Consider the following 27,280-nt stretch of genomic DNA (forward strand, 5'->3'; position numbering starts at 1 on the left):
GCAGTGGGCAGGCCCAGGAGCGGCCAGGAAACAGCCCACCGCCCGCGATCAGTCCCTGACTGTGATTACATGTTGGCTGGCCAATTAACGGCCAGCCAGCGTGAAACACGCACTGAAACACTCAGCACTGCCGGGTTGGGGGCTGGAAGAGTGCGAGCACAAAAGTCTGCATATGCACGGGGGAGCGCGCACTGGCAGGGAGCTGCTTCAGAGGGCTGAAGATTTTTCAACCACTGAATGAAGTTTTTAAAAATCCGGAAAAAATGTACACACAGCGGATGCACTCAGCTTAACATGTATATCTGCAAACTTCTGCCCCCAAATTTTTTTTAAAAATTTAATTATGGAAACTACATCCACCTGTGGATGAGGTTTCCTAAAAAATCCAAAGGCCACATGGCTGATTCACCCGCCTGCCAACTGTAAGGTTGGATGGGCAGTGAAAAATTGCTTTAAATTAATGATTAATGGCCTGACTAGGCCTTTTAATTGTCGGCACGTGCTCACCAACCGAAATATCGCTTGAGTGCGTGATGGCATTGGGACACTCGCCCGACATCATCGCGCGCTATTTTACGCCCGATCAGGTAGGGTGTATGCCCGCCCGCAGGACGGAAAATCCTGCCCAAGGGGTTTCTGATCTTTACAAACCGAACTTGTCATTATTAACAACATCTTGGAGCCAAAAAGCAACAAGAACTTATAGCAATCAGTTTGCACCTTACTGCTCCTACAAGCAGCAGCAGATATTGCACATAGCATATGAAACTTAGTAAATTGGCATAATGTCAACTAATTTGATTACTATCTTCTTGCCAAGGGTCAACTGCTGCAATTTTAAAACTTTCCTGTTATTCATTAACTGAAAACATTAAAGCCCTATTATTCCAACTGTCTGTCTGTTGTGCAGCACCTCACTGGTAGCAGGCACAGGTTTAGAAAAACCAGTCCCAATCCGAAATGCAACAGTTGCGTCTCAGAGTATTTCCTGATGGGCAATTTGGGATCAAAAAAATGAGGCTGTGCTGTTGAAATGCATATGTCTTGTTTAAATAATTCAAAACAGGCCTCAGGTGGACCAATCTGGCGCTGAGTAAAGTTCAACTCATATCATGCACCTTGCCCATGTTTGGGCCTCCTCCAAGTAGGCTTCTTACAAGACAAAATTAATATTTGCTTTGTGGAGGCCCTGTGCAAGGGTTTGGTTTGGAGCGATTGCCATCAATAAAGCTTGATCATTAACCTTATCGCAGGATCCCTCAGACCCCTAAATGGCTTGTGGCCCAACGCATAGTCTTAACACCATCCCTGTTAATAAGGTTGACAGCTTTAGTTTCTAGGAGAAGTCTTGAGACTTGAAATTCCTGAGGGCCCACTCGGGAATTCCCCAGACACGCCCCTTTGACATGGGAGTGGCAGGCAAAAGATCCACCTGTGGCTTTCCCACTGGAATTTAAAGGGGCAGTGCAAACAGGATAGAATCCCAGTAGGACAAACAACAACAACTTATATTTAATGTAATTAAACATCCCATGGTGCTTCATAAGAACATTCTAAAACCAAATATGACACTGAACCACATAAGGAGATATTAGGTCAGATGGCCAAAAGCTTGGTCAAAAAGATAAGTTTTAAGGGTTGTCTTAAAATAGGAAAGTGAGGTAGAGAGACAGAGAGGTGTAGAGAGGGAATTCCAGTGCTTAGAGCCTATAGGCAACTGAAGGTGCAGTCACCCAACGTAGAGCCACTAAAATTGGGGATGTTCAAGAGGCCAGAATTAGAAGATCGTATATCCCAGAGTTATGTGGTTGGAGGAGATTATATATAAGGAGGGGTGAGGCCATGGAGGGATTTGAAAACTAGAGGTGGAGTTTAGTGAGGGTGGTGGGTGGGGTCTGACATCCATCACCAAAACTGGCTGCACCCTGCTGACCTGATCCTTGGGAACCCTGAGGGAATTAAATCCCTGCCTTCAGGGCTCCCAGCTCCATGGGGGACATTTAATTTCAGGACTTTTTAAGAAGGTGGAGATTTGAAAAAATGCTCTGCATGGACAGGGAGATGAAACTTCCGGAACAATGATTAGTCTTGCGGGAGCAGCCTGCTTTCAGCTTGGTTACATCAACTTTGACTCATGCGTGCCAATTAATTATCTCCCTAACCCTCCCCGCCCAGTTCTATGGATCGGTTCTTCGGTCAGCACCATACCTGTGACCGCATGGCATAGGAGATGAGAGTCACTGTGTTGGAGTCGCTGCCTGTTAGCAGGTGGTTTCTGGGGCAGAATACCTCTGCACAAGGGCTGGCTCGGCCAGCAAAACCGGTCTCCTTGGCATGGAGCTTTCCAAAGTAGAGGAATAACAGGATTTCAAGGATGGCCGAATGTCTACTGATGGACTATGTCTTACTGGGATCAGGGAGCTTCACAAAATTCTGCACTTTGTCTCATCTCCATTCTCTTCAATACACCACCGATGCCTTATACAGGAGATATTCCGGGGGACACAGCACATTGTGTATCCATTGGTAGTATCTGTGCCAAGGAAGGAGCATGAAGACCTCTATTTTCCCATCTCTCTTTGTTCTATTTCAGCTGTAATGTCGGTGCTGCAATGTAGTGACATGGGTTGTGGTATTGCTGACGTAATTCTCTTTTCTTTCTTTTGATTATGCATGAGCAATATTGTGCCTGCGGCAAATTTCCAATAGGACAATATAAATGAATTGAGTATTGGGCCAGAAAATGGCAGATGGAATTTAATGCAGAAAAGTGTGAAGTGTTGCATTTTGGAAGGACAAACCAAGGTAGGACATACAGGGTAATTGGTAGGGCACTGAGGAGTGCAGAGGAACAAAGGGATCTGGGAGTTCAGATACATAATTCCCTGAAAGTGGCATCACAGGTAGACAGGGTTATAAAGAAAGATTTTGGCATACTGGCCTTCATAAATCAAAGTATTGAGTATAGGAGTTGGGATGTTATGGTGAGGTTGTATAAGACATTGGTGAGACCAACTTCGGAGTATTGTGTGCAGTTCTGGTTGCCTAACTACAGGAAGGATATCAGTAAGGTTGAAAGAGTGCAAAGAAGATTTACTAGGATGTTGCCGGGTCTTAAGGAGTTGAGTTACAGGGAAAGATTAAACAGGTTAGGACTTTATTCCTTGGAGCATAGAAGGATGAGGGGAGATTTGATAGAAGTTTACAAAATTATGAGGGGTATAGACAGAGTAAATGCGAATGGGCTCTTTCCACTGAGATTAAGAGAGATAAACACGAGAGGACATGGCTTTAGGGTGAAAGGGGAAAGGTTTAGGGGGCACATAAGGGGAACTTCTTCACTCAGAGAGTGGTGAGAGTGTGGAACGAGCTGCCATCTGACGTGGTAAATGCGGGCTCACTCTTAAGTTTTAAGAATAAATTGGATTGATACATGGATGGGAGAGGTCTGGAGTGTTATGGACTGGGTGCAGGTCAATGGGATTAGCGGAATAATATTTTGGCACAGACTAGAAGGGCCGAATGGCCTGTTTTCTGTGATGTAGTGTTCTATGGTTCTATTGAATATTGAATACTTCTCCGAGTAGGGCAAAAATCCCACCCTTGTGTGCTGCTGGCCAAATTGAGGCCAGCAGCTCTCCATTCCCAGCAACACCACCGGGAGTGCCGGCTGCTGCTGGTTATTCACTTGAACCTTCACCAGGTATCCCTGGAAAAGGCAAAGTGTGGGCAGGATTGGGGTCGTGGGAAGGGGTTTACCAGTGAAGTGGGGGACTAGGATTGGAGGAAAGGGCAGTGGGGTGCCGCATAGTAGCCCCCCACCTTCCCAATACCGGGTCCCTTGATCAGGCACTGAGCGCCTTTGAATGGACCCCCTCCTCAACTGGGCGCAAACAAACCGACAGTACTTGCTTGGCAATCTCACCACATGGCAAGTCCCCCACCAGCCACTGGTTGAATACCAGCAGCAACGGGATGACGGCCTTAACTGCCCACTTAAGGGCCTCAATTGGCATCTGGATGGGAAGGCTGCCAGCAAGTCTCCCGCCCTCAGACTTAATCGGAGGGAGGTTGGAAGGTAGTGGGATTGCCACCCCACACCCTCCCACCCGATCACACAGCTCCCCCCACCCCCAACCCCCATCCCTGAACTCGCTTCCAGGAAAGGGGGTTGGAAGGAATGGGGGTCGTAGGCATTAAATTCCACCCAAGGATGAGAATTTCAAAATCAAGATGTTGCTTGACCAGGAACCAATGTAGGTCAGTGAGCACAGGGGCAATAGGTGAATGGGTCTTGGTGTGAGTTAAGATATGGGCAGCAGAGTTTTGGATGACCTCAAGTATAGAATGGGTCAAATGTGGGAGATCATCAGGACTGTATTGGGAAAGTTCACTCTAGGGATAACGAAGGCATGAGTTCATCAGTTTCTACCCTAACTGGCTTTCTGCCCTGTCCAACTCCAGGAATTTTGGGGGCTTTATTTTGCATTTTTTTATAATTTTGCTATGTTGGGGAGAATTTTTAGCTCATTGGGCGGTCACAAGCATAAAATTCTGCACGACGATGTCGGGCGAGCGTCCCGAAGTCTTGTGCGCTTGCATAATATTTCGGTCGGTGGGTGCGCGCTGGAGTTGGCAGCGCGACCACTGTCAATTAAAAGGCCATTAAAGAGGCAATTGAAAGAAACTTTTCACTGCACGTCCAACTTCACTGTTGGCGGGTGGGCGAAAAGACCAAGCGGCCTTTGCATTTTTTAGGAAGCTTCATCCATGGGCTGTATGAGGTGTCCAACAGCAAATAAAAATAAAATAAAAATTTTTAAATTTTACTTATAACATGTCCCTGCTCATGTGCATGAGAGACATGTTTTATAACATTTTAGAAATCTTTATTTTTTTATTTTGAAAAATGTTCATCTACCTGAGGCAGTTCAGTTCCTCAGGGAGATTTTCAAGCGCGCACCCCCGCGCATGCGTGAAGCTCACACTCGCCCTCCTCCCCCTCCACACAGCCAGCGCTGAGCGCTGCAGCTTGCGTTTCACGCTGGGCGGGCCTTATTTGGCCTGCCAGCATGAAATTGCAGTCTGGCCCCGATCGTGGGCAACAGTCGGCTTCCTGACTGCCTCCACCGAGCCTGCCCGACAAGGGAAAAACCCTCCCCATTATTAGTTGTTTTTTTTCTGGGCAGCTGACTTTAAATAACGTGGCCAGAATTTTTCCGTCAGTGAGTTGGGGGCGGGGCCCGCTCGCCGACGCGAAACTGACGCGGATGATGTCGGGAGGAACCCCCGACGTCATCCCGGTCCATTTAAATATTGAGGAAGGCGGGCGGACAGCTAAATCAGCTGTCCGCCCACTGACCTGTCAATGGCTAATTGGGGCCATTGACAGAGCAATTAAGATAATTAAAGACCTGCCCGTCCAACCTTAATGCTGGCGGGCAGGCCAGGAGCCCTGGCGGGCTTCTGAAAAAACATGAAACCACTGGCAGGATGAGGTTTCATGTCTGTTTTAAAAATGTTTAATAAACTTTATGTTCTTTTTATTAACATGTCCCATCTTGTGTGACATCGTTACATGAGGGGGACATGTTAATAAATTTTTTATTTGTCTATTCCTGATGTTTAAAAAACTTTCAGTGATCTCCCTGAGACAGGACTTTGCCTCAGGGAGAAGTGCGCTCTTTCGGGCGCATGCGTGAAAGAGCGCACTTTGACAGATGGGGAATCCCTCCCCCCCCACGGAACAGGAAGTGCATAGCGCTTCCTGTCGGGCAGGCCGCCAGGCGGGCCTTAATTGGCCCGCCCACTCAAAATGGCGGTGGGCCCCGTTTCGGCGGCGGGGGTCAGCTGCCCACCTGCTGCCGAGCCGGTGGGGCCCGCCCTCTCACCGAGGGCAAAATTCTGCCCTTTGTGTTGCTGCCATTTAAATTGCACTATATATAAAGGTTGACAGTAGGTATTCTGCACAGAAGAGTTCATGAGGGGCAAAATAAGCAGTTACTTTGACACTTGAGTTGTTTAGTTCACACCTATCATTACCACACGATCCACATTTGTATACTTCTCACAATCTTACCTGGAAATATAAAAGGAGACTTGTCACTACCTCCACTTCACAGGACAGGCTACAACAGAGCTATATAATTGCTGTTGAATAACCTGCAGACAACACCTGGAACAAGGACAGTTTTTAACCATAGGAGGAGAAGTTGCCACAGCATGAAGTTGCACACCATTGCATTCTTCCAATCCTCCAAAGAGGACATATAATCCCATGTGCATGTATCACATGAGCAAAAAACACTAAAGTCCTCATTTTAACTCCCTGGCAGAAGTCACGTAGTCGGGGGGGGGGGAGGTGAGACAGAGGAAAACCACCTGGTGATTTTAACTACCAGGCCTCAAATGCATAGAGCCCATCAATCTCATGTTCAATAAGGGTGGGAAGAACTCTTGGTCGGGAATTGGCACAGCAGCGGGCCACTGCCAGGGAGCAAAGAAATAGTCCCCGGCATGCAGGTACATGATGGGAAGGAGGGTAGTTTGGGAATCAGAGGAAGGTGAGGGAAAAGCCAGGGGCAGGAGAGGATTCCCTGTGGTAGTTCTGATCCTGCTGGATGGTAATAAAGAGTAACCTATTTTTCTGGGCCTCTTCTAACACTGACTCCTCTTGCTGCCAGATTAGGTAGATAAGAGAACCTCATGACTTCCCTTCCCCAAGTTAAAAGTCAGGCCATGATGATGTCATCAGGTCCCAATATGTGTATTTAAAGAAGAACCCCATGGCCTTCCAGGAAGTACCCTTCTCGGCTGCTTAAAAGGGCAGGTTAAAATGATTAATCATGGAAAAGCAGAAGAAAGTTGCTGCAGCCACTTCAACAGCCTACCTCGCTGCTGATGGGGGAGGCAATGGCATAGTGGTATTGTTGCTGGACTAGAAATCCAGAGACCCAGGATAAAGCTCTGGAGACCCGGGTTTGAATCCCAACATGGCAGATGATGGAATTTGTACTCATTAAAAATCTGGAATTAAAAGTCTAATAATGACCATGAAACCATTGTCAATTGTTTTAAAAACCCATCTAATGCTGGGCTAACCGATATGTGACTCCAGACATAGCTGTGGTTGACTCTTAAATGCCCAGCAAGCCACTCAGTTGTATCAAACTGCTACAAATTCTCAAAAAAGGATGGACCACAAGGCATAGACCTAGGCACTGGAAACAATAAAGGCAACTCAGCCCTGTCAACCCTCCAAAGTCCTCCTTACTAACATCTGGCTAGTGCCAAAATAATGTCTCACAGACTAATCAAGCAACATCCTCACGGAGTCATGTCTTACAGATAATGTCCCAGACACCATCATCACCATCACTGAATATGTCCTGTCCTACCGGCAGGACAGGCCTAGCAGAGGTGGCAGCGCAGTGGCATACAGTCAGGAGGGAGTTGCAATAGGAGTCCTCAACATTGACTCCGGACCCCATGAAGTCTCATGGCATCAGGTCAAACATGGGCAAGGAAACCTCCTGCTGATTACCACATACCGCCTTCCCTCAGCTGATGAATCAGTGCTCCTCCATGTTGAACACCACTTGGAGGAAGCGCTGAGGGTGGCAAGGGCGCAGAATGTACTCTGGGTAGGGGACTTCAATGTCCATCACCAAGAGTGGCTCGGTAGCATCACTACTGACTGAGCTGGCTGAGTCCTAAGTGGCATAGCTGCTAGACTGGGTCTGTGGCAGGTGAGGAAGGAACCAACAAGAGGGAAAAACACACTTGACCTCATCCTCACCATCCTGCCTGCTGCAGATGCATCTGTCCATGACAGTATCAGTATGAGTGACCACCGCACAGTTGTTGTGGAGACGAAGTCCCATCCTCATATTGAGGACACTCTCCATCATGTTATGTGGCACTACCACCGTGCTGAATGGGATAGATTTCGAACAGATCTAGCAATTCAAGTCCGGGCATCCATGAGGCGCTGTGGGCCATCAGCAGCAGCAGAATTGTTCTCAAACATAATCTGTAACCTCATGGTATACACCCCATTCTACCATTACTATGAAGTCAGGCGATCAACCCTGGTTCAATGAAGAGTGCAGGAGGGCATGCCAGGAGCAGCACCAGACATATCTAAAAATGAGGTGTCAACCTGGTGAAGCTATAACACAGGACTACTTGCATGCCAAACAGCATAAGCAGCAAGTGATAGACAGAGCTAAGCAATCCCACAACTACCGGATCAGATCTAAACTCTGCAATCCTGCCACATCCAGTTGTGAATGGTGGTGGACAATTAAACAACTTACTGGAGGAGGAGGCTCCACAAATATCCCATCCTCAATGATGGAGGAGCCCAGCACATCAGTGCAAAAGGTGACAGAATCACAGAATTTTAATGGCACAGAAGGAGGCCATTCAGCCCACTGTCTCTGCACCGGCTCTTCAAATGAGCATTATGACCTAGTGCCATTGCCCTGCCTTTTCCCCATGCCCTTGCGCATTGCTTCTATTCAAATAATCATCTAATGCCCTCTTAAATGCCTCGATTGAACCTGCCTCCAACACACTTCCAGGCAGTGCATTCCAGACCTGAACCACTCATTATGTGAATAAAGTTTTTTCTCACATCACATTTGCTTCTTTTGCAAATCACTTTAAATCTGTGCCCTCTCATTCTTGATCCTTTTACGAGCAAGAACAGCTTCTCCCTACCTACTTTGCCCAGCCCCCTCATGACTTTGAAATTCGCTATCAAATCTCCTTTTAGCTTTCTTCTCTCCAAGAACAGTCCCAACCTCTCCAATCTATTCTCATAGCTGAATTTTCTCATCCCTGGAACCATTCTTGTAAACTTCTTCTGCAATCTCTCCAATGTGTTCACATCCTTCCTATAATGTGACACACACAACTGTACACAATACTCCAGCTGAGGTCTAACAAGTGTCTTACATAAATTCAGCATAACCTCCATGCTCTTGTAGTCTATGCCCCTATTAATAAAGCCCAGGATACTATATGCTTTATTAACTGCTCTCTCCAGCTGTCCTGCCACCTTCAATGATCTATGCACATATACACCCAAGTCTTTCTGCTCCTGCACCCTCTTCAAAATTTCTCCCCTTATTTTATGTTGTCTATCCATGTTCTTCCTACAAAAAATGCATCACCTCACACTTCTCCGCATTGAACTTTATCTGCCACCTATCTGCCCACTCCACCAACTTGCCTATGTCCTCTTAAAGGTCCACACCGTCCTCCTTGCAGCTCACAACATTCCCAAGCTTTGTACCATCCGCAAATTTTGAAATTGTCCCCTGCTCACTGAGATCTAGATCATTAATACATATCAGGAAAAGCAAGGATCCCAATACCAACCCCTGGTGAACTCCACCACAAACCTTCCTCCAGCCCAAAAAATATCCATTGACCAATACGCTTTGCTTCCTATTTTTCAGCCAATTTTGTATCCACTTTGCTACTGTCCCTTTTATTCCATGAGCAATAACTTGTCTGGCTGAAAAGTTATAAGGCTGAAGCATTTGCTACAATCTTCAGCCAGAAATGCCAAGTAGATGATCCATCTCATCCTCCTCCGGAGATCCCCAGCATCACAGATGCCAGTCTTCAGCCAATTCAATTCACTCCACGTGATATCAAGAAACGGCTGAAGGCACTTAGTACTGCAAAGGCTATGGACCCTGACAATATTCCGGCAATAGTACTGAAGACTTGTGCTCCAGAACTTGCCGCACCCCTAGCCAAGCTGTTCCAATACAGCTACAACACTGGCATCTACCTGGCTTTGTGAAAATTGCCCAGGTATGTCCTGTACACAAAAAGCAGGACAAACCCAACATGGCCAATTATAGGCCCATCGGTCTACTCTTGGTCGTCAGTAAAGTATTGGAAGGGGTCATCAACAGTGCTATCAAGTGGCATTTTTTTCGCAATAGCCTGCTCACTGACGCCCAGTTTGGGTTCTGCCAGGGCTACTCAGCTCCTGACCTCATTACAGCCTTGGTTCAAACATGGACAGAAGAGCTGAACTCCCAGGGTGAGGTGAGAGCAACTGCCCTTGACATCAAGGCCACATTTGACTGAATGTAGCATCAAGGAGCCCTAACAAAACTGGAGTCACTGGGAATCGGGGGAAAACTCTCCACTGCTTGGAGTCATACCTAGCACAAAGGAAGATGGTTGTGGTTGTTGGAGATCAGTCATCTCAACTCCAGGACATCACTGCAGGAGTTCCTCAGGGTAGTGTCCTCGGCCCAACCATCTTCAGCTGGTTCATCAATGACCTTCCTTCCATCATAAGGTCAGAAGTGGGGATGTTTGCTGATGATTGCACAATGTTCAGCATCATTTGCGACTCCTCAGATTAATGAAGCAGCCCATACACAAATGCAACAAGACCTGGACAATATCCAGGCTGGACTGACAAGTGTCAGGTAACATTCACGCCACACAATTGACAGGCAATGACCATCTCCAACAAGAGATAATCAAACCATTGTCCCTTGATGTTCAATGGCATTACCATCACTGAATCCCCCACTATCAACATTACCATTGACCAGAAACTGAACTGGACCATACTGTGAAATACTGTGACTATAAGAGCAGGTCAGACTCTAGGAATTCTGCGATGAGTAACTCACTTCCTGACTCCTCAAAGCCTGTCCACAATCTACAAGGCACAAGTCAGGAGTGTGATGGAATACTCCCTACTTGGTTGGATGAATGCAGCTCCCACAACACTCAAGAAGCTTGACACCATCGAGGACAAAGCAGCCTGCTTGATTGGCACACATCCACAAACATTCAATCCCTCCATCACCAACGCACAGTAGCAGCAGTGTGTACCATCTACAAGATGCACCGTAGGAAGTCACCAAGGCTCCTTGGACAGCACTTTCCGAACCCATGACCCACTACCATCTAGAAGGACAAGGGCAGCAGATAGACGGGAACACCACCACCTAGAAGCCCCCTTCAAGTCGCTCACCATCCTGACTTGGAAATATATTGCCATTCCTTCTCTGTCACTGGGTAAAAATCCTGGAACTCCCTTCCTGACAGCACTGTGGGTGTACCTACACCACATGGACTGCAGTGGTTCAAGAAGGCAGCTCACCACCACCTTCTCAAGGGCAACTAGGGATGGGCAATAAATGCTGGCCTGGCCAGCGAAGCCCACATCCCTAAATGAATGAAAAGAAAATCAGCCCTTGAGTGCAACAACCACATGATTTCTTCTGTGAAAAGGAGCTGTCTAATTGACAGGCACAGAACCCGAGTTCCCTTGATGGTTTGGTCGTGTAGGACTTTATATGCAGGAAACTCTATTATGTTTCTTTTCCTCATTGCCTTCTCCTTCTACTATTCCTTTCCAAATGCTGTTGATCTGTAATTTCTTCCAGTTTTGACAGAGAGTTAACACCTGAAATGTCAATGTTTATGTTCTTTCCACGGATGCAGCCTGACTTGCTAAATGTTTTGTTATAAACACAAAGTTTATAAGATTGTAATGTTGTGGGACTGTGTCTCCAATGCATTCCAGATTGTAACCATTCGCTGTGTGGACAGTGTCACATCAGTCTAGCCCACCATTCGCCAGTGCCAATACTCTCATGTTGGTGGGTATTAATGTGCAGTTGGAAAGGGTAACACAAGCTGGTATGGCACAAATGCACACAAACAGATAATGGGGGTAGTGGCAGGTGCGAAATTGGCACTTAATTTGTCGCTTCCTCAAGGAGCGTCCTTTGGTTCCAACTCCTGCATGTGCAGGTTTCCAACCACCAACAGCGACCCACAAATGAAAATTCAGTTCTTAACATGCTTGGTACATCCTAAGATATTATATACATTACTGCAATTTCATAAATACTTTAAACCCCCCGCAACTTGGAACCAATGATAGGAAAAGGGTTGAGTCAGGAGCTAGGGAGGAATTTACAGCGCAATCTCTTGATTATTGTCAGCATCATGTGCAAGAGTCAGTAATGGCGCTCTGGCTTAAATAAGGGGAGCAATAGGCACTTTATACTCCTGGCTGCAATGTATTCAGGAAAGATTGAGAGGGGAAAAAAGGGGTGACTACTGTTACATTCTTCTATTCAATGTAAACAGCCAATCAGATGACAAAGATTGATTAGCAATGATGTGGGTTCTTTATTTGAAGATTTAAAGACAGTATACATACAATATTAACTGGGAGACTGAATATACATGTCTGACATCCACAAGCTGCTGTTTTGGATTGAATACAAGTCATGGGACTGCTAAATCACATCCTGTGTCGAGGTGGCAGTGATTGACAACAGTTTAAGATATCCTACCTTAAAGGTATCTGTACATCATATCACAGCAACTAGGAACCACAGGTTTGAGGTTTTGGGCAAGAGATACAGGAAGAGCTTTTTATTTAATGCAGCAAGTGGTAATGACCTGGAACTCGCTGCCGATGAGGATGGTGGAAATGAAGAAAATCAATGATTTCAAAAGGAAATTGGAGGGAAATAAACTTGCAGCAATGCGGGGATTGAGTAGGAGAAGGGTACTGACTGGATTGTTCTACAGACGGCATGCATGGACTCGGTGGGCCAAATCTTTCCATGCTGTAATGGCTCTGACTCTATTTCATAATGATGAAGTCGCACCTCATTTGCATGTAATAAGTCATAGGGCAGAACTTTGCCCTTGGTGGACGAGCTCGGGCAGGGGCTGTAAGGAAGCCGACTGCTGCCCGCGATCGGGGCCAGAAGGCGATTTCATGCTGGTGGGCCAATTAAGGTCCACCTAGTGTGAAAAGCAGCTGGGGTAGCTCTGAGAAGGGGCGGGCGAGGGCAGGGGCATGTTGTCCACCGGGTCCAATGGCAACCAGGTGGCCGATTCAAAAGCAGAGCAGGCAGCCCCAGGGAGGCTGCCTGAGTGGAAGTTGCAACAGCGACATGGCTGCGATCCAGGAAGGAGAACCCATGCGGGAGGTGAGGTCGATGGGGCAGTCGGCCCCGCGTTTCTCCGACGAGTGCCTCGCAGCCCTCCCGGAGGAGATGGCTGCCAGGAGGGATGCTGTTGCCCTGGAGACAGGAGAATCAGGCCACCGGAACTCACCAAGAAGACATGTGAGGAGGTGGCATCCCGAGTGAGCAGCCACAGCGTGGTGAGGCGCACATGGGTGCAGTGCCGGAGGCGCTTCAAAGATCTGCTGCGATCAGGAAGGGTAAGTACCATGTTGGCATGGGTCAGTCTGGAGAGCAGTTAAGGGCTGGCCATCACCCCCCGCCCACACCCTAGAGCTCAGAGGTGTAAGACTCTGAGTGGCAACTGTCAATAACGCCAGAACTCACCAAGGGGGTGAGCCCTGGCTGCTTGGACTGAGCACCTTGCGGGTTGAGGACCACGGATTGGATGTGACATGCGAGGTGCTCCTCAGGTAGGGTTGGCCAGGCTGCAATGGCGCTGTGGGTAGAGAGTGGACTAATTAATGCTCCTCTATCCTTTCAAGAGAAGACATCCCATAACAATATTGAGAGGTCGTGGACTGGCAGGGGACCCCCACACCTCATCATCCTCTCCCGCTATGTGCAGGAGGCCCTGGAGCTCGAGAGGCGACATACACCTCGATCAACTGACCACGGAGAAGTTGGGTTGTCAGACGAAGGTAAGAGTGCAGTGCGCTGAGGTGAGAATTTCGGATAGTGCAAACATTCTAGTGTAGTCTCTATATTGATGTGAGCCTCGAACCTGGAGTCCCCATTGATAATCGAAAGACGAGGGCATCATGATGCAGATTTCTGTTGTCTCACCAGGGTACTGGCATACACAGTGACAGTGTGATGACTCTCACTAATGACATGTTCTTCATCTCCCTTTTTGGTTCGCCAACAAGCGTTCGCACTCAGGACCCTGAAGGGCCACCCCTGACCCCGGAGGACCACCATGGTCCCCACACTCTTGCGTCACACCCGCTCTGTCAAGCAGGCACCAGCACAGATACCAGCACCTCGGTGGGCATTAGATCACCATCTAGTATCTCAGTGCACAGCGGTGAGGGCACTTCACACTCGCTTGAGGTGCAGGCGGAGGCAGAGAGTGCCCAGGGTGCCGGCAGTCAGAGGACTGCTGGAGACCAGGACAATGCTCAGTCGATGGCTGATGATGGGCCTCTGGAGTTATCCATTAGGCAGCAGATGCTGGATGTGGGATGTCCAGCAGGATGTGCAGGAGGATCTAATGGAGATACATGAGGCAATGCGTGCCATGATGTCCGTTTGGGAGGAGTCCCTGTGGAGCATAAACACTGCATTGACCCTCATGGCCGAGCACAATGCCTCCTTCATGGAGAGAGTGGCAACTCTCATGGAGAGGCTACACCAGGTACAGAATCAGGGTCCCTGGGGATGCGCTCGGACCCATAAGCCCACAAACCGGCAATGGCCTCAGGCGGTCAGTGTGTGTGTGAGAGATGGATTGGGCACCCAGTATCCCAGCTAGGTGCCCGTCGATCAATGGTGAGCAGGGAAGTCCGGAGCAACCTCACATTGGTGCATGAGCTGCCTGTCATCTCTGCGGGCTTCTCTCAAGTGACAGATGACGGCAGCAGCTCCTCCACCCCTCTGCCAGTGACCGTTGCATCTGATGAGGCTGCAGCGACTAGGGAGATGCCAGTCGTGGCACAGGCCGCTCCCTTCCAGGCGGAGCCAGCACAGGCTCCACTGGCCAGAGGACACCAGCCAAGGTCATCAAGGCCAACAGGACAGCAGGGTGAGCAGCCTGTCTCCAATGCCGGTGCCAGCGAGGGGGGAGCACTTAGACATAGCACCCGCAAACTTAAATTTAAAGCAACTTAAGCACAAGACGGGCTTATCACGGGTGATATTTTGTTCTCTCATTTTGCTTTGAGTTTCTTAATGTTGTGATAAACAACACCAGTTAATATTTAGTTCAGTGATGTGTCACATGCAACATTAAGTGTGGTTTTATTTTGTGCTATTGGCCTCAGTGTGCTTCATTTGTTCTGTGGGTGCAGGATAGGCTAGTATGTAATGATGGACGTGTGTCTCCTGAAACTTTATTGCACAGGCACAGAGTGTATGTTGGTGGCCAAGGAAATGGTCTTCTCTGGGATCAAGTATGGAGCCTGCAGCCCTAGCATGTGGTGGTGGTTCTTATATGGTAGGCTAGCTGAAGGGGCGTTGGATGTGTCCTGGGTGTGCCTGCCTCCCTGGAGGTTACCCAGGTCTGTGTCCACGCCCTCAGCATTCTCCTGACCATGCTCATCCTCGGACTCACTACTGGACTCATCATCTGTTGCCCATGCAGCTGTGTCAAGATCCTCTTCCTCCACTTGCCAGTGCCAGATTGTGGAGAGCGCAGCATGCCACCACTATTAGTGACACCCGCTCTGGGGGGTACTGGAGTGCGCCCCCTGAATGGTTCAGCCATCGGAAGCGCATCTTGAGAAGACCAATTGTCCTCTCTATCACCGCCCTTGTGGAGGCATGGCTCCTATTGTACCGCTGTTCTTGGGTGGCGGAGAGGCGTCATGAGCCACCTTTTCAGGGGATAGCCCTTGTCACCCACGGGCTGGAGCACTGAAGAGCCTTGGCACCTGGGAGCGTCTCAGGATGTAAGCATCATGGGAGCTGCAGGGTACCTTGCAAGACTTGCTGAATCTGTATATTGTGATCACACACTATCTGCACGTTCATGGAGTGGAAGCCCTTTCTGTTGATGAAGGCACCCGGCTCACCCGCTGGCGCCTTGATGGCCACATGTGCGCAGTAAATGGCATCCTGGTCACGGGGGAATCCAGCAATCGCTGCAAAGCCTCTGGCTCGCTCAGCCTGGCTGGCCTCGTTCATACGGTAATGAATGAAAGTCAATTCATGCCTGAACAGAGTGTCTGTCACCAGTTTGACAATTGTGGACAGCTGGTTGGGAGACTCCACACAGATGCCCCACTGAGCTCTGGAAAGAGCCGGGGGCATAGAAGTTGAGGGCCATTATGACCTTCAGAGCCACTGGCATAGGGTGTCCACCCACACAGTCGGAGATGATCTCAGGCCCAATCATCTGACAAATGGAGTTGACAGTCTCCCTGGAGAGGCAGAGCCTCCTTTGGCTTTGCAACTCAGACATATTGAGGTAGCTGCATCACCGCCTGTAAACCCTGGCAGGGCGATAGAGCCATCTTCTGCTGCTCCTTCTGCCTTGGACTACCAGCTGCCCCCCCCCCCCCCCCCCCCCCCACCAACCCTGCCCCACCCCCGTGCTTGCGCCTCTCCTCCCACAGGTTGCTCCCTTGGAAACTGCAATGGGACAACTGGCCTCCTCTCCCTTCTGCTCCTCTTCAGAGGAGGTGCCTCCAGCAGAGACCACAATCCCCATTACCAGGATTATGGAAGGCTGTCTGATATGTGGAAGGGCCCACAGAGTCTGAATCCTCCAGGGCCTGGAAGACACCAATGAGACCTGAAATGAAGCCTAGGAATGATCAGAATGCAGCTCTGAAGCAAGATGAAGCTGTCTAGTTCACATAAGCAACCAACAGCACACGATCTCCAAAACTCCTCATTACTCACATTAACAATCATGCTGACCCTTCTTATCCCGCCAGTGGATGAGCTTTTGCAAATTGTGGCCTGCCCATTTTGCCCATGCGATGGCTGTGAAATCGAATAGGCTACATAAAATCGGCAACAATTGATGCGTCAAGGGCCTTAACTGGCCTCTTAATTAATGGCAAGCATGCCTCCACCTCTCGCGTGCGCCCACCGAGTGAAATATTGTGAGGGTACGCGTTGACGTTGGCACGCTCGGCCGATGTCAACATGGGTTATTTCATAGAATCATGGAATCATTATAGCACAGAAGAAGGCCATTCAGCCCATCATGCCTGTGGTGGCTCTCCTAAAGAGCAATTCACATACTGCCACTTACGTCCTCTCCCCACATCCCTGCACATTTCTACTTTTCAAGTATTTAGAAAATTTTTAAAATGTAGAAAAACTTACGACACAGAAGGTGGCCAATCTGCCCATCGTGTCTGCACTGCTTGAAGAAAGATCACTCAGCTTAATCCCATTTTCCAGCTCTTAGTCTATAGCCCTCTAGATTATGGAACATCAGGTGCATATCCAGACACCTTTCAAATGAGTTGAGGGTTTCTGCCTCTGCTATCCTTTCAGGCAGTGAGTTCCAGACCCCTATCACCCTCTGGGTGAAAAAACGTTTCCACCTCCCCCCTTTATCCTTCTACCAATCATTTTAAATCTAGGTCCCTAAACACTGACCTCTCTGCTAAGGGAAATAAGTCCTTCCCATCCACTCTATCCAGGCCCTTAACAACAATATGCACCTCAATCCAATCTCCCCTCAGCCTCTTCTGCTCCAAGGAAAACAACCTCAGCCTATCCAATCTTTCCTCATAGCTGCAACATCCTCGTAAATCTCACCCGTGCCCTCTCTAATGCAGTTACATCCTTCAGCTGACCAAAATTGCATGCAGTACTCAAGCTGTGGCCTAACTAGTGTTTTATATAGCCCCAGCATAACCTCCCTGCTCTTACATTATGTGCCTTGGCTAATAAAAGAAAGTATTCCATATATTCTTAACCACTTATCGACCTGCTACCTTCAGGGATCTATGGACATGCACATCAAGATCCCTCACTTCCCCTACACCTCTCAGTATCCTCCCATTTATTGTGTATTACTTTGCCTTGTTTTGCCTTCCCAAATGCATCACCTCACACTTCTTTGGGTTGAATTCCATTTGCCACTTTTCCGCCCACCTGACCAGTCCATTGATATCTTCCTGCAGTCTACAGCCTCCCTCCTCACCATCAACCATGCGGCCAATTTTTGTGTCGTCTGCAAACATCTTGATCATGCCCCCAACACATGGACATACGAACATATGAACAAGGAGCAGGAGTAGGCCATTTGGCCCCTCGAGCCTGCCCATCATTTAATAAAATCATGGCTGATCTGATCGTAACCTCAAATCTGCATCCCGCCTACCTCAGATAACCTTACATCCCTCCTTGCTTACCAAGAATCTATCCACTTCTGACTTTAAAATATTCAAAGACTCTGCTTCCACCTCCTTTTTAGGAAGAGAGTTCCAAAGACTCACAACCCTCTGAGAGGAAAAATTTTTACCTCATCTCTGTTTTAAATGGGCGACCCCTTATTTTTAAACAGTGATCCCTAGTTCAAGATTCTTCCACAAAAGGAAACATCCTCTCCACATCCGCCCTGTCAAGACCCCTCAGGATCTTATATGTTTCAATCAAGTCACCTCTTACTCTCCTAAACTCCAGTGGGTACAAGCCTAGTCTGTCCAACCTTTCCTCATAAGATATCCTGCCCATTCCAGGTATTAGTCTCGTAAACTTTCTCTGAACTGCTTCCGATGCATTTACATTTTCGGCAATGACCTTTGATGTGGCACTTTATCAAATGTCTTTTGGAAATCTAAGTACAGTACATCCACCAGTTCCCCTTTATCCACAGCATGTTACTTCCTCAAAGAACTCCAATATGTTGGTTAAACATGATTTCCCTTTCACAAAACCATGTTGATCCTGCCTGATTACCTTGAACTTATCCAAGTGCCCTGCTATAGCTTCTTTAATAATAGCTTCTATTTTCCCTATCACAGATGTTAAGTTAACTGGCTTATAGTTTCCTGCTTTCTGTCTCCCTCCCTTTTTGAATAATGGAGTTACATTTGCTATCTTCCAATCTAACAGAACCTTTCTCGAATCTAGGGAGTTTTGGAAAATCAAAACCAATGCATCAACTATCTCACTAGCTTTTAAGACCCTAACATGAAGTCCATAAGGATCCGGGCACTTGTCAGCCCGCAGGTCCAACAATTTACTCAGTACCACTTCTCTGGTGATTGTAATTTTCCTGAGTTCCTCCCTCCCCTCCATTTCCTGATTTATAGCTGCTTCTGGGATGTTATTTGTATCCCCTATAGTGAAGATTGATGCAAAATATTTGTTCAATTCATTTGCCATTTCCTTGTTTTCCATTATCAATTCCCCAGACTCACTTTTGATAGAACCAATGCTCACTTTGTTAATTTCTTTCTTTTAAAAATATTTATAGGAACTCTTATGACCTGTTTTTATATTCCTGGCTAGCTTTCTCTTGTACTCTAATTTTTCCCTCCTTATTAGCCTTTTAGTCATCCTTTGCTGTCCCTTATATTCTGTCTAATCTTCTGGCCTTCCACTGATCTTTGCACAATGATATACTTTTTCTTTAAGTTTGATACTATCTTTAACCTTTCTAGTTAACCACGGATGGTGTGTCCGTCCCTTAGACTTTTTCTTACTCGTTGGAATGTATCTATTCTGTGTATTCTGAAATATCCCCTTAAATGTTTGCCACTCCATCTCTATTGATCTGTCTCTTAACCTAATTTGCTAATTCACTTTAGCTAGCTCTGCTTTCATGCCCTCATAATTGCCCTTATTTAAGTTTAAAAACATAGTCTTGGACTCACTCCTCTGTTCCTCAAGCTGAATGTAAAATTCAAGCATATTATGGTCGCTGCTATCTAGGGATGCCTTCACTATGAGATCATTATTTAAGTCCAAATCATCAATCTATACCACAAAAAGCAGGGGATCTAGTACTGAGCCCTGCAGAACTCCACTGGAAACCATCTTCAGTCGCAAAAACACCCGTGAACCATTACCCTTTGTTTTCTGCCACTGAACCAATTTTGTATCCAGCTTGCTACATTCCTCTGGATCCCATGGGCTTTTATTTTTTCAACCAGTCTGCCATGTGGGACCTTGTCAAAAGTCTTACTAAAATCCAAGTAAACCACATCAACTGCACTACCCTCATCAATCCTCCTTGTTACCTCCTCAAAAAATTCAATTAAGTTAGTCAGACATGATCATCCCTAAACACATCCATACTGACTGTCCTTCATAACTCCATGCCTTTCTAAGCAGCAGCGACACTAGGGAGCGATTCTTCTTTCTATTCTGTAATGACTCTGACTTTATTTCACAACACTGAAGTTGCACCAACCAATGACTTCACCTGCCTATAATAAGTCAGCAGCACCACTAGGGAGCCATGGCTGTGAAAAGTTATAGTTTATGAAGTAAAAGGAACTGTACCAACATGGGGGAGAATTTTCATGTCGGCATGTGGGGACGGATCCTGCATGCTGACGCGTAAAATGATGCGTGGTGCGTGCCCGCCAAACTGTCAAAGGCCTATTAAGGCCACTAAAAAACAATTAAACTAATTATCATCGCTGCTTATCCAACCTTAAGGTCGGTGGGCAGGTGAAGAGCCCAAGTGGCCTTTCGCGTTTTTCAGGAAACCTGAAGGTTTAATAAAAGCTATAAATAATTTATTCACATTTCATAAACATGTCCCAGCTCATGTGACACTGTCACATGAGGGGACATGTCTAAATAATTTTTACCTTTCTTTATTTCAATATTTCAACATGAACTTAATCTCCCTGAGGTAACTCCGCGCCTCAGGGAAATTTCTGCGCTCTTTCTCATGCATGCGCAAAAGAGTGCAGGTTCCGACTTGCCCTCTCCCCCCCCCCACCCCGCCTGCACAGGTGGCGCTGAGCGCTACCGGCCGTGCATCACGCTGGACAAGCCTTTATTGGCCCAACCATGTAAAATGGCGGTGATTGGCTCCGCACGCACACGCCCCCAACCGGCCTGTCTGACAGGGCGAAAATTTTCCCCATGGATACATTGGCCGAGTGACTGGAAACAGACAGTAATGGTTAATGAATGTTTTGTAGGCTGGAGGAAGGTTTGTAGTGGAGCTCCCTGGGGTTGGTATTGGGACCCTTGCTTTTCCTGATATATATTAATGATCTAGACCTTGGTGTACAGGTAATATTTTCAAAATTTGCAAATGATACAAAACCTGGAAGCATTGTAAACTGTGAGGAGGGCATTGTAGAATTTAGGAAGGACATAGATAATTTGGTGGAATGGGCAGATAGGTGGCAGATTAAGTTCAAGGTGAAGAATTGGGTGAGAGTCCTGACATCATCGTGCACTCGTGCGATATTTCGGTTGGCGGACACACGCGAGAGTCAGCAGCACGCCCACTGACAATTAAGAGGGCTATTAAGCCCATTAATGACACAATTAACTATTATTTTTTGCTGCCCGTCCAGCATTACGGTTGGCGGACGGGCAAATTGGCCAGGCAGCCTTTGCATTTTTCAGGAAACCTCATCCAAGAGCGGGATGAGGTTTCTGAGATTAATTTTTAAAAATATAAAAATGCTTGGACACAAATTTCAGCATGCTTACGTTTAGATGACTCATTGTGATGCATGGGCATTTATTTCCGGATTTTTAAATGTGTTTTTATTGAATTTAAATTCTTCAGCTCCCTGAGGCAGCTCTCTGCCTTCAGGGAACTTTCATTCTGCGCTCCCCCAGTGCCTGTGCTGACTTCAGCGCTCGCCCTCCTCCCACTCCCACCCCGGCAGCGCTGAGCCTTTCACGGCCAGCCAGTGTGAAATCATGGTTGGCGTCCGATTGTGGGCGGCGGTCCGTTCCCCAGCCCGCCGATCGTGGCTGTCCACCGACCCAAAAATCCTGCCCAAGGGTCCAGTTTTGAAGTGTTTTGCAAAAGAAACAAATGTGAGGTGAGAAAAAACTTTCACACTGCCTGGAAGTGTGGTGGACTCAGGGTCAATTGAGGCATTCAAGAGGGCATTAGATGATTACTTAAATAGAAACAATGTGCAGGATTACGGGGAAATGGCAGGAGATTGGCATTAAGTTAAAGTGCTCAGAGAACCAGTGCAGACACGATGGGCTAAATGGCCGGCTTCTACACCGAAACAACTCCGATTCAACAGGAACGACAGCGCAACCAGCCCCGGTCTAGGCGCCTGCGCAAACTCGGAGTCTGATTGTGACGTACGACCGTGGTCCCGCCCTCCCTGCTGAACATTCTATCGTGCGTGGTGATTATGAGGTCACTCCGTTTTATTCCTCCATTGCCCTCCATAGTCTCCGTACGTCCGATTGTGACGTGTCACTTTGCGTGACGCACCTTTCGCGTTGCGCGGGGAGGGGGGGGAGAGCGGGAGCGGTGGTGGGCAGCGGGCGGTCTGGACTATGGAGAGGAAGCGGAGAGCGGCGGCGGCGGCGGAAGGCCGACAGCGAGATAGCGGCGACAGCTGACTCACTGGCAGCTACAGGTGTGCACGGTACACAGCCGCCTGGCTGGCCACGCCATTGCTACACCGAGCAGCTGACTTTGCCTCAGCGGCCGGCAGCGCTGCGGTTGCTGATGTCGTCGCAGTGGGTGTCGATGGGGAGTCACCTCCGGGGGGTCCTGGACGTGGCCCTGCGGGTCCCCTGTATCTTCGTCATCGACGCCATCTTGAACTCTTACTTTGACGGCGTCGAGACCCTGTCCACGGTGGCTCGACAGGTATCGCAGCGGTTATTGGGTGAGTGATTGCGGGGTCAGGCACGGCGGCCCGGGTCGCTGTAGGGGAGGAGCGGGGTCTGGGATTGGAGAATCGCTGCGGACTCTTTCAGCACAGATGGATCCTCTTACATCAGTCTGGGGGCGGTCCTGTCGGACTAGTTAAACACCTAATCGGGTGAAGCGTGCACAAGCCACTCTGGATTAGTCACTGGGAAGGGTTGACGAGTTCCTGTATAGTCAGTTTGCAGCTCTCATCTACGGAGGAGAGAGGATGAAGGCTAGTCCTTATTTCATGATATTAGAACTTTTTAGCTACAGAAAAATAACCCAAGTTCCAATGGTTGAAGCTGCTGGGAAGGGCTATGCAGGAGAATTCAGGGTTTAATGGAGGAGAGATGTTCCTTCAGATTTGATAGTACTTTGAGAAGAGGTTCGTGTTGGATTATTTGGAACTCCTATCTTTTTAGGTGATCTAGATTGTAGGTTTGAAAGCTGTTGTCAAGGAAGCTATGGTGAGTTTCTGCAGTGTATCTTGTAGGATGTCGCCGTTGAGCATTGGTGGTGAAGGGAGTGAGTGTTTACATTGGTTGAATAGGTGCTGATCAAGCAGGCTGCTTTGTCCTGGATGGTGTCAGACTTCTGGAGTGTTTTGAGTGTTAGAGCTGCACTCATCCAGGCAAGTAGAAAGTATTCCACCACCATATAAAGGGTACCCTTTAAAAATAAGGGAACTCCTATTTAAGGTAGTGATGAGAGGATTTTTTTTCTGAGGGCTGTGAATCTTTGAAACTCTTCCCCACAGAGTGGTGGAGGCAGGGTCAATGCATATTTTTAAGGCAGAGATAGATAATTTTTGACTCCCTTATGCTCAATATTTCAGGGGTAGGCGGAATGTGAAGTTGAGGCCACGATCAGATCAGCCATGATCTTATTGAATGGCAGAGCAGGCTTGAGGGCCTAATGGCCTACTTCTGCTCCTAATTTGTATGTTTATATGTACTCCTGAGGTGTCTTGTAGATGGTAGACATGTTTTCGGAACTCAAGAGGTGAGTCACTCACTCGTGGATATCCAACTTCTTTCCTGCTCTTATAGCCACAGTATTAATATGGCTGGTCCAGTACAGCTTCTGGTATATGGGACCCACCCATATTATGGGGATTTGACAGCAATGTTGTTGAGTGTCAAGTGCTGGTAGTTAGACTGTCTCTTGGAGATGGCCATTATCCAGCAATTGTAGACGTCAATGTTACTTGCCACTTAGCCCAGGCTTGAATGTTGTCCCAGTCTTGCTGCATGCAGTATGGACTATATCATTGTTTGAGCAGTTGCAAATGAATGCTCTACAACTGTCAGTGAGCATCCTCACTTTGGAAAGAGGGAACGTCATTAAAGCAGCTGAAGATGGTTGGATCTAGAATACTGCTCCTGCAGTGATATCCTGGAGTTGAGAATATTGTTCTCTAACAACCACAATTATCTTCCTATAGTGCAGAAAATTGATGGGTGACATGAGATTACAAAGGTGAAGGGGTGTAAAGGAGTGACAGACTGTGTATATAGAGAATTGAAACATTTTAGAAAGATGTAAAAAGTAAACTAGTAAAAGGAAGGCTGACTAGAATGACAAAAGCAACCTTCTGAGGTTGAAGGAGTAGTGAGGCTTCTAAATGACTAGCTTGTTTCGGTATTTCCAAAAGTGAGAGAGCACACTTGTGGTAATGATCATAATCCAGATAGATTTAGCGTAGTAATGGAAAAGGACAGCAGTGAAATAGGACTTAAAGGTTCTAAATGAGGAATGGCAAACTTTACTAAGTTGAGAAGCAATATAGCAAAAGTGGACTGGAAACAACTACTTGGAGGTAAATTGGTGCCAGAGCAATGGGAGATATTCAAGAAGGAGATTCAAGGGGATCCAGGTACGCATATTCCCACAAAGAAAGAGTGGGATGGCCAAATCTAGAGCCCCCAGATGACAAGGTGCATAGGTGGTAAGATAAGCCTAAAAGGGGAAGCTGTCAGAGACCGAGCTTTAATATTGCACAAAACCTAGAAGAGTACGGAAATATAGAGGTGAAGTTAAAAGGGAAATTAGGAAAAACAAAAAGAGGACATAGAAAAGTACTGGCAAGTAAAACCGAGGAAAATCCAAAGATGTTTTATAAGTACATAAAGAGTAAGAGGATAACTAAGGAAAGAGTAGGATCCATTAGAAACCAAAAGGAGGATATGGGTAAGGCCCTGAATGAATACTTTGCGGTTGTCTTCACAAAAGAGGGGGCCGATGATGATGTCGTAGTTAAGACTGTGAAATATTGATGGGATAAACATTGAGAGGAAGGTTTGATGTCTTTGAATGTAGATAAGTGGCCAGACCCAAATGAAATATATCCTGGATTGTTAAAAGAAAAAGGGGAGGAAATTGCAGAGGCCCTGATTATATTTCAATCCTTTCCGGTTACAGGAGTGGTGCCAGAGGATTGGAGGACTGCCAACGTTTTACCATTTAATAAAAAGGAAGGAAGGGATAATTAGGCCTGTTAGCTTAACTTCAGTTGCCGGAAGGAAGGAATAATTCAGATAATTAGGCCTGTTGGCTTAACTTCAGTTACCGGCAAATTATTGGAATCAATTCTGAGGGACAGTTTAAATCTTCGTTTGGAAAGATTAGATTAATCAAAGAAAGTCAGCATGGTTTGTTAAGGGAAGGTTGTGTCTGACGAACCTGAATTTTTTGAGGAGGTGGCAGGTAGGATTGAAGGCACTGTGATGGATGTAATCTACATGGATTTCAGCAAGGCTTTTGAAAAGGTCCCACATGGCAAGCTGGTCAAAAAAGTAAATACTTTGGAATCCAAAGGAGACTGACAAATTAGATCCACATTTAGCTTAGTGGCAGAAAGTAAACGGCTGATGTGGGTATTTGCAACTGACACATAGGTGATGAACCACCTCGTGTGTGAATTTTCTTGATTTCTATAAAGATATAGTGAAAGCGATGGTTGAAGCATACAAGAAGAGGAGTTGGAGCAAAATGATATAACTATATATACAGTAGTAGCACTGGAAAAGGTGGTGGGATACAGAGTGGAAAAGACACCTTTGTGCATCTGGGAATGCTGAGGGAAGTCTGAAAGGAAATAGAAGAGGTTCTGACCACAATCTTTTTCTCATGTTCTTGGGTTTGGAAGCTGTGCCAGAGGACTGAATAATCTTTATTCATTGTGAGAAGGGGGAAAATTAAGTAGACCAATTAAACTAACATAAAGGTAGATAAACCTGATAATATTTAAGGTGTAAAGTTGAATTAAATTCCAATATGCACGTTTATAATGAAAAATGCGTATATAAAAATGCCATGCTGTACTTACACCCTGTGGCACATGATAGCGCTGCAGTAACTATGTAGGAACAGGTGTGAACCTTTGAACCTGCACTGGCATTTAACAAGATCTTGGCTGATCTGCAACCTGTGCTGATCTAGCATCAATTGCCATTTGTGGAAGAGCCCCAACTCCTTTCTGTGGAGACGTATTTTCTAACTTCACCCCTGAAAGGTCTGGCTCAAATAATTAGTCCTAGACTTGCCATCTAGTGGATGTAGTGTGTCTCTATCTACCCCACCTGTACCGCTTAATATCTTGGAAACATTGAGCAAATCGCCCCTTAACCTCCTAAATTCCAGTGAGTACAATCGTAGTTTATGTAATCTCTCTTTGCAATTTAACCCTTGAATTTCCAGTATCATTCTGGTAAATCTGTATTGCACTCCCTCCAAGACCAGTGATGAGTACTTAATTGGAGTACCCATTGTTCCAGGTGGGATCTAACCAGGGTCTACTGTTGCTACATGTCTTCTACCCCCTTGCATTCTGGTCCTCTGGATATAATAGCCAGCATTCCGTTAGCTTTTTTGATTATTTTTGCATCTATTCATCACAATTTAATGATCTTATGTGTCTGGAGCCTTGAGTCTTTTTGAACCTCTACTTGTTGACCAACTCTTGAGGAACAAATTAAGGGACGTTTTGGCATCTGGGGGAGAGGCAGTGCTGGTGCACTTGTGAAAGCGGGATGGGTTGTGAAGCTGTGAGCGGGCTGCCAGGAGGAGAGCGCAGTGCACACGCACAGGTGGGTATTACACGAGCGAAATTTGAAGGTCGCAAATATGGGATAGATGGCGTCCTGGATGCATGCAACCTGGCATAAGTATGCCAAATGTGGGACAGTCCCAGAAAATCCAGGACAGTAGGCCACCCTGCCTTCACTGTTTCTAGCCTTTCACCATTTTTAAAGTACCCTGTTTTATCCCTTTTAGGTCCAAAGTGGATAGCATCGCATTTGATGACATGGGATCCATTTGCCACAATTGTGCTCATTCAATTAATATATCAATATCTCTAATGTTATGCTCTCATTTACATTGCTAACAATGCTGCCTATTTTTATGTCAAAGTTGGATATGTAACTTTCTATCCCATCATCTTAAGTCACCATCAATAGGGTGAGTAGTTGAGGCTCCAATGCAGATCCTTGTGGAATACCATAAGTCACTGTCTGCCATTTAGAATACCTGCCCTACTCTGTCTCCTGCTACTCATCCAATTTCCTAACCAGGTCAGTAATTTGCCTTCCATTTCATGAGCTTCAAATTTTCCTAACCATCCCTTTTTAAGGACTTGTCAGTTGCCTTCTGGAAGTTCATATAGATAACATCCATAGACGTTCCCTTATCCACTATTTTAGTCACCTCTTCAAAAATTTCAATCAGATTTGTCAGGCATAACTTA

General features: G+C 46.8%; 1 protein-coding gene across 1 annotated transcript in view; it reads left to right on the forward strand.

The window, feature by feature from the left end:
• Positions 1-22,125: 22,125 nt before the first annotated feature.
• The window catches only part of rnf139 (ring finger protein 139), a 29,161-nt gene continuing 24,006 nt past the window's right edge, over positions 22,126-27,280 (forward strand). Inside the window, exon 1 of the mRNA XM_078540600.1 lies at positions 22,126-22,507. Within this exon, the coding sequence (XP_078396726.1) occupies positions 22,345-22,507 (163 nt within the window). The 5' untranslated portion in view covers positions 22,126-22,344. The remainder of the gene's footprint in view (positions 22,508-27,280) is intronic.

The sequence above is a fragment of the Cetorhinus maximus genome, chromosome 4 (genome assembly GCF_964194155.1).
Source record: "Cetorhinus maximus chromosome 4, sCetMax3.hap1.1, whole genome shotgun sequence".
NCBI lineage: Eukaryota > Metazoa > Chordata > Chondrichthyes > Lamniformes > Cetorhinidae > Cetorhinus > Cetorhinus maximus.